Genomic DNA, 8,333 nt, shown 5'->3' on the forward strand with positions numbered 1-8,333 from the left:
GAGGAGATACTGATTGCACCTTACTTAATGTTATCCATCCTACCCTGCCCATGTTAAGCAGAATTCAAGCTTCCTCTTTCGTTTGTTGTTGTTTAAGCTGTCATTCCTTCTGTGTGCACACACTTGCCGGTGAATGGGTCCATTCGCAGTGTACACAAGGGTGTCGACATACGGCTCTTGCAAAGTGAGGAAGCGTAGTAGTACAGGGCTTGAATGTAGCAGAATTGACAAATATGTTAGGTTTTTTCCCCCCTCCACACACCCACACACCTTTAAAAACAGAAAGTGCCTCCTAATGCAAATCTAATTTCAAAGTCACAGCGCTACAAGTCCCAGAGTTGCTCGGGAAGAGGGATTGATAGTTAAAGCACTCTGGCAATTGTAGTTTTGGGGGCAAAATGGCGACTCTCCTGACAACTCGCAGCACCAACTGCATTCTGGGATTCTGTTGGAACAGTATCCTGGTGCTATAAATGTATAGTTCTGGTGGTCCCCCAATTTATTCTGTGCTATGGGGCAGGACAGAGGGCAGCTCCGGCCCTCCTTACTGTTTTCTGATGGCCCTCTAAGCTACTGTTTTTGGGACTGAAAGGTTGAAGGAAGAGTGAAATATACTTGGAGTCAAGAGTGGATTTCATGCTCTTTATTCAGTTCATAGTGCTGAAGAGGAATGGAAGTTCCCCCAGAATGTCTGGTTTATATACACTATTTACACAATGGGCCCCACGTGATTGGCTAATTCTGGGATTCTCCTGTAGGCCAATCAGGTTGCGGATTCACTTCCACCCGGAGCTGGATTGGGTGGCTCCTGTGGACCAATCAGACTGCTGCATTCTGGTTCCTATTGTTCTAGGACCAATCAGACTGCTGCATTCTGAATCCTATTGTTCTAGGACCAATCAGACTGCTGCATTTTGGATCTTATTCAACTCAGTACATAACAAAGAGGATTGTGAATTCCGTTCCATCCTCCCTCCCGTAAACTGAGAACTGATGCAGGATTTGACCGAATCTTTACTCTCGCACCGTTGTGGTTCTCTCCCCACCCTAGGATATTAAGAGCGGGCGGTCTCCACTACTGCATGCCGTGGAGAACGATAATCTGGAGATGGTTGAGCTGCTGCTACAGGTAAGCTTCTCTCACATCTCCTCTACCCGTAACCCCTTGTGATCGTTTCGTAAGAGCTGAGCACCCTTGTTCTGTCCCAAATGTGGGGGGGAGCTCACTCGCACACATTAATGAACACAAACCTCTTGAGGGCCGGCCCTAACATTGGGCAGAGGCAGCAATGGTGTCAGGCGGCAGATTCTGTAGGGCAGGAAGTGGCGTTGAGGTGTTGGAGAGCACAGCTGCGTGGGCAGAGCAGCCAGCCTGTCTGTCAGGAGTCAGGAGTAGGTCAGAGATAATAGTAAAAATACAACAACACCGGTGTCAGTGAGGTTAAGTCTTTATTCAAAGAAACCAAAACAGCTCAGGCCTAGTGATCGCAGCAACACTTCTCAGTACGTCTTGTCCCAACGAGGCAGTTGCAAGGACTGAAGGTTCTTCCACCACCTTCCGACTGCTCCTTTCTCCATCCTAGCCCAGAAACCAGAGGTAGGGTTGCCATATTTAAAGAAGCTTTTTGAGCTTTTTTGGGGGGGGGGGTGTCAAAAACCCGGACATTTTGACGATTTCCCAAAATCCCCCCCCCCCCCCCAGCACTAATTCCGTCATTGGAATCCTAGACAGGTCTAGGAAATTCTGGTCATATGGCAACCCTACCTGAGGCTCCTTCGTCTTCTCTCTCAATAATACTGATAATGATAAATTTTATTTATACCCCGCCCTCCCCAGCCAGAGCCGGTCTCAGGGCGGCTAACACCAATAAAATCACAGCAAAAACATAATAGGAGGGAAAGAGGGGGGGCAATTTAAAATACAGGTTAAAATGCAATTTAAAATGCAGCCTCATTTTAAAATAGCCGATAAATCAAGCCCATAAGGGGAGGGAAACATAAGGGTCAGACCGAGTCCAAACCAAAGGCCAGGCGGAACAGCTCTGTCTTGCAGGCCTTGCGGAAAGATGTCAAGTCCTGCAGGGCCCTGGTCTCTTGTGACAGAGCGTTCCACGACGTTGGTGCCAGTGCTGAAAAGGCCCTGGCCCTAGTTGAAACTAATCTAACCTCATTGAGGCTCAGGACCTCCAAAGTGTTGTTATTTGTGGACCTTAAGGTCCTCCGCGGAGCATACCAGGAGAGGCGGTCCCGTAGGTACGTGGGTCCTAGGCCTTTGCTCTGCCCTCATCATATCTACATTTGTGGAATTGCTCTCCCTAGAAAGGCTCATCTTGTGCCTTCATTATAAACCTTTAGGCGCCAGGCAAAAATATTTTTCTTTAACCCGGCCTTTGGCTGATCCAATACCCTTTTAAAATGTGTTGGGGGGGCGCTACTGGATTATTCTTGTTTTTATTATGTATTTTGTATTACATCTATTAAATTTGTCTCAGAGCAGTTATGACATAAAATCACAATATAGAATCACAAAATACATAGTAAAAACAAAAACAATCCAGTAGGAAACCCCCGCACGCCCCCCAACAATAATAAGTTCTGGCAGACCAGGGGGGAGAGGGGAGCTAACCACAGCAGGAGGCAGGGAGACCCCTGGATTCTTCAGCAGCCGACCTCATCTCTGTCTCCTCGTCCCCCTCCTCTCCTGCCTCTGATTCTGGTCTGCTCTCTGCCCCAGCCTCTTCCTGCTCACTAAACCCTGTTGCCTCCCAGTCTTCTCCCTCCAACCACTCGTAGTCATCCTACCACCAGTCCCCTGGCTCTGAGCTTTCTTCCCCTTGGGGGTTCCCAGCTGATGCCTCCCACCATTCCTCTGCGTCCAGCCAGTCCGTTATATCGGTGCCCTCCAGAGGATGATGCCCTGCCACTAACAAGATTCAGCTGCTGGCCTGGTCAGCTTTTGTATGTGAGATGGGCATGGTGGCATCTCGACCTTTGGCTGGGCAGCCGGCTGGCGCTGCGTAGACCCCTCTCCAAAATGGAGAAACAGCTTGCGTGCTCCAGAATCAAAAGGGCTACAAATAATACTTAAGTGGAAAACGCTAATAATAATAATAATAATAATAATAATAATAATAATAATAATAATTATTATTATTATTATTATTATTATTATTTATTATTTGTACCCCGCCCATCTGGCTGGGTTTCCCCAGCCACTCTGGGCGGCTTCCAACAAAGATTAAAAATACATTAAAATGTCACACATTAAAAATTTCCCTGAACAGGGCTGCCTTCAGATGTCTTCTGAATGTCAGGTAGTTGTTTATCGCTTTGACATCTGCTGGAAGGGCGTTCCACAGGGTGGGTGCCACTACCGAGAAGGCCCTCTGCCTGGTTCCCTGTAGCTTTGCTTCTCGCAATGAGGGAACCTCCAGAAGGCCATCGAAGCTGGACCTCAGCGCCCGGGCAGAACGATGGTGGTGGAGCCGCTTATATTTTCTCAAATCTGACTGTGGCATCACCGGATAAATTTCTGCAGTGCCAGTAAACCTAACAAGCCTGTGCTCCAGTGTTTTGCCCAACGGCCTCCTTGCCCAGGGATTTTCTCTTACTGTTAACCATGTGGGAGCGTTAGATTCCCTCAAATCTGCCCCCACCCATTCTGTTAATGTGTCTGTGTTTCTCCCCCGCTTTGCAGCACGGAGCCAACGTCAATGCTCAGTCGTACGGGGGCAACACAGCGCTCCATGCGGCCTGCGGGCGGGGGCTACTGGAAACCCTGCGTCTCCTGGTGCGCAACGGGGCGGATGGCAGCTTGAAGAACTACCACAACGACACCCCTTTGATGGTGGCCAAGAATAAAAGGGTGAGAGGATACAGAGAGAGGCAGAGGACCTTCACGATGCCTCCGTCGCAGCTTGGTATTCGGTTCTTCATAAGCTTTCTTCAGCCCGAACATCACAGCGACCGATGCCAGCAGACATCGGCACACTTAGGGATCCGCAGAGTCTTCGCAGTTCGCGTGACAGACCTCAGCATTTTGGCTAATCTACTTTATTTACATATAAACACACACGGAGCACTGCAACATGGCTCCCTCTCAACAACAAAGAGAAAAATAACAAAGGACAATAGTCCCACTTCACAGAACACAGTAACACAAACATCCTGTTTCCGTCACTTGCCACTCTGTGGAGTCAAAACATATACTGTCATGTGATAGACAACAATCCCATGACTGCAATCACGGGGCAGGAATTCTAACACTGGTCACCCCAGTCCAAGGGCACCAACACCTGCCATTTATTAAGCAATTTTTAGATTGTTCAGTTGACTGCGCATGCGTTATCCAACGACCCTGTAGTGTAGTGTAGGTCAGTGCTGTGAACCCTGTATTGCAGAAGGGAAACCTGAGGCTGGGAGCTGAGGGTTCTTAGTGAGCTCCTGGCGGAGGCGAGATTTGAACCCGCAACCTTCCAATTCGTTGCTCACAGTTTCAGCTGCTGCACCACATTGGGAACTGACAAGTTAGGAAATAGTCCTGGGAGATCTAAAAGGTGAATTGGCACTTTGTGGACATGTCAGGGTGTTCAAGGCGAGATCTTGCGAGCGATCTGAGCGGTTGGGGAATTTCTTTTAAATCTCTCCTGCCTCTCCCATCATCAGGTGATTGACATCCTGAGAGGAAAAACTTCCCGCCCTGGGCCGCCGCCTGAAAACATCCGCGAGGGATCGTCCCCAGCAACCAGCAATGCCAGCTCTCCTGGTATCCGACCCGTCCACACTGGTGAGTAATCTCTCCCCAAGTGCCAGACAGCTGCCATGTTTTCATCCTGCAGCTGCCTCAGTCCTGGATTAAAAGGGGTGTGAGAATTCGTATCTGAGGCAACAGATACTCTCGAACACGCATGCCAGATAGGGAGCGGTGTGCGAGAAGAATTGAGGTCAGGGAGTATCCTGCACGTAGGGCTGAACTCTACCATTGGTAGATTAATCAACCAAACCTTTAGTTGATTAACCAATGGGGACTTTAAAAAAACACACCAAAAAACACCTCACCAATAACTGACAGGACATCAAGTTAAGTACAGTTGTACCTCGGAAGTCAAACGCCTTATGACTCGAACGTTTTGGCTCCTGAATACCACAAACCAGGAAGTGAGTGTTCCGGTTTGCAGGAGCTTCCTGCAGCCAATCGGAAGCCGCGCCTTGGTTTCCGAACGTTTTGGAAGTCAAACGGACTTCCAGAACGGATTCCGTTCAACTTCCGAGGTACGACTGTACACATTTTTATTTGTTTTGAGGCTACTATGATTTTACTGTACGATTTCCCATAGGAAAATTTTCTCCCAGTAGTTTTTGCTAAGTAGCAAGTTATATTATGCTTCCTTTAGTATCTCAGAGAAGTGTTGAGGCTTTGGTAATAGGCAAAGCTTAAATTCCACTGAATTTTATTTGTCTTTTTTAACCAATTAAGTCCTTCTGCTGGGTTGACTGCGTTATTCTCCTCTGTGCTTCTGTCTCCCTCCAGGCTTGCTGAGGGCTTCGCCCGACTCCTGCCCCACCACCCCTAGCCCCGCCCAGACCCCGAAACCCCACAGAGCCGTGCAGTCCCCCAACTCAGCCAATCAGAAGCCCGAGAGCACCACATCGACCAATGGGCCTTTGACACACGGCACCTTGCCTGGGGTGAAACTGGAAAGGAGCCCGACCCCGCCCACACCAGAGCAGCCAATGGGATTTCCAGGGATGCCCAAGTTCTTCCTGCCAGTGGCTGAGAGCCTGGTGGATCCCGCCTTCCACGCCACCCTCTACCCTTTCGCGTCGTCCAGCCACAACTATTCGCCGCACCACCTCTGCCTCCTTCCCGCCGGCATGCAGCATTCCGTCATATCCCTGCCCGCCGCGCCCCAAGCCAATCGGATTCACCCGCGGGGCGCGGAGGTGGACCAATCACAGACGCTGCTGGACTCTGAGACCCCGCCAGCCGCCGACCTCAAAGCCCAGTGGCCAAAGAGCAGAGACAGTGGTCCTGGTGGCAGCTGACAGGAGGAGATCCAGGGATCCTGTACACAGGGGGATTCCCACTCAATGCTCTGCGTCACCAGGCAACAAAGGGCCAACTCGTCCTAGACTTTTGCTGCTATGGGTTCCTGGCGCGAAAATGGCACTTGTTTGCGGCTTCGGGACCCAGAGGGCCGCAGCTCTGACCGATGAGACTCCTGATCACAGGGTTGTGGGTTCGAGTCTCACGTTGGGCAAAAGATTCCTGCGTTGCAAGTGGGGTGGACAAGGCAACCCTTGTGGTCCCTTCCAACTCTACAGTTCTATGACAAAGCTGAGATGATCCTATGGGCTGTGGTGGGCCGGTCAGCTTGACCCCTAACTACAGTCCCAACAGCCTTCCATTTTCAGTTCTTGCCGCTTCTTTGGCTACTACCTAACAGGGCTATTTTTGCACGTTTGGAAGGAGGTGGAAACTGCACACCCCATTAAAAGGTAGCGCTGTAGTCCAAATTTGACAGTGCTTTCAATGCAAAACAGTAAGAGCTGGGAGGCACAAGATACAGTGGTACCTCTGGATAAGAACGGGATCCGTTCCGGAGCCCCGTTCGCATCCTGAAGAGAACGCAACCTGTGTATGCGCGGGTCGCGATTCACCGCTTCTGCACATGCACATGACGTCATTTTGAGCATTGCGCATGCGCGAGTGGCGAAACCCGGAAGTATCACGTTCTGTTACTTCCGGGTCGCCGCGGAGCGCAACCCGAAAACGCTCAACCTGAAGCAACTTTAACCTGAAGTATGACTGTATCTTTCTCAGTCTACTCTCCTCACACACTGCCCTTACGCTGCTCAGTAACACTGCCAGCAAGGCCAGAGGCAGCCAAATATTTAAAGGTCGCACCCTGTCTTGCCAGAGGGGGATTTAGGGCACTGTGACTGGTTCCCCCGCACCGGGCTGGAAGCCTAGGGGGCGCCGCAACCAAGACAAAATGAATTGAGCGGAACAGAAGATGAGAGGCAGGCGGGCACCGAATTTTGGCCTCTTACAGGGCACCGCTGGAATCTGAAAGGCCAAAACCCATCCTTGATCCTGCCCCCTCCACTATAGGTGCGGAAGCAGCAGCAGCAGCGGTTTCCAGGGAGAGTGTGAGATTTTTGCCGATTTCGCCAGCGCCCAACCAGCAGCAGTGAGGCAGCACGACGGCTCGGGAAGTGGGGCTACCTTCCCATTTCGCCTCAGGCGGCAAAACGGGATGCGTGGCCCCGATTGCCAGGTTTCCTGGCCGTTTACAAAACAACGAATTTCAGGAAGTGCAATGTTAACGTGTTGGTGGTGGAGAAGGAAGAAGGTGATGCAAGGAAGTTGGGAGGGGGCGAACAAGGGGATTTTCTGAAAGTTTGAGCCGGAGAAAGAGGAATACCAGGTGCATTTTAAGGGACTGAAATACCAGAAATTCCCAGGCGGGTTATTGTCTTTAGAGGAAGTTGTGGAGGTGGAGATGATTAGTCAGGGCAATGAGATGATTAAGGGAGGGAAGGATGAGGTGTGGCTTGCTGGCTTGCTTAGTGGTCCTCCTGGCTATCAGATCTCGCCTGCGAGGACCAACCGTCCTTCCTGCCCAGCTTACAAAAGAGATGGCCAACTGGGAAGAAAGAGGGAGTCACACGCAACTTTTGTCTTGAAAACCTCCTCCTATGAAACGCACCACTTGAAAAATATCAGGGTTCAATCCCTGATATTTCTGGGTAGGGCTTGGAAAGACTGAAAGGGCTGCCAATCTGTGGAGGTGATACTCAGCTAAATGGACCAATGGCCTGGCTTGGTATAAGGCAGCTTCCCCTTCGCTCTTGTTGGTATTGACCCTTGCATTCCCTGGCTCCACCACCGACACCCCTAAAAAACAAACAAACCCATGAAAACACCCAGTAGGGCGATCTCAGATCCTTCTCTTCCCAACCCCCTCCTCCCCTTGCAATCGTCTTGCCAGATGTTCCTTCTCTGCTTCTGTGGGACCAATACTTGAAAAGTACTAGTAGCACCCTCTGCTCATCCCGTGGCAAGAAAACAGGATGGGGAAGGGTCTTTTCCTAATTTGTCAATAAAATATTTTTTCTACTTTCAAAAGCTGCATGTGTGTGTTTTGGGGGACAGAGGTGAAGGCAACACCGATGGGTGGAGGAAAGACCATTGCTAGGTAAAGCAATGGGAATTCTGTTACTTCCTCCAACTCCTGCTGCATAATCCAACATCTCTGCCAGGTGTGCTTACAGTATTGTTACACACCACCCCACTCCAAGTGGTGTGAGGTACCAGGAGTAATAATAAT

The 8,333-nt window shown here is 50.2% G+C and overlaps 1 protein-coding gene across 1 annotated transcript in view; it reads left to right on the plus strand.

The window, feature by feature from the left end:
* Window positions 1-8,131, plus strand: part of BCL3 (BCL3 transcription coactivator) — a 34,065-nt gene extending 25,934 nt beyond the window's left edge. The window contains exons 6-9 of the mRNA XM_028742239.2: window positions 1,052-1,129; window positions 3,698-3,865; window positions 4,666-4,786; window positions 5,531-8,131. Coding sequence (XP_028598072.2) covers window positions 1,052-1,129; window positions 3,698-3,865; window positions 4,666-4,786; window positions 5,531-6,045 — 882 coding nt within the window. The 3' untranslated portion in view covers window positions 6,046-8,131. The remainder of the gene's footprint in view (window positions 1-1,051; window positions 1,130-3,697; window positions 3,866-4,665; window positions 4,787-5,530) is intronic.
* The last annotated feature ends 202 nt before the right edge of the window (window positions 8,132-8,333 follow it).

The sequence above is a fragment of the Podarcis muralis genome, chromosome 7 (assembly GCF_964188315.1).
Source record: "Podarcis muralis chromosome 7, rPodMur119.hap1.1, whole genome shotgun sequence".
In the NCBI taxonomy this organism is placed as follows: domain Eukaryota; kingdom Metazoa; phylum Chordata; class Lepidosauria; order Squamata; family Lacertidae; genus Podarcis; species Podarcis muralis.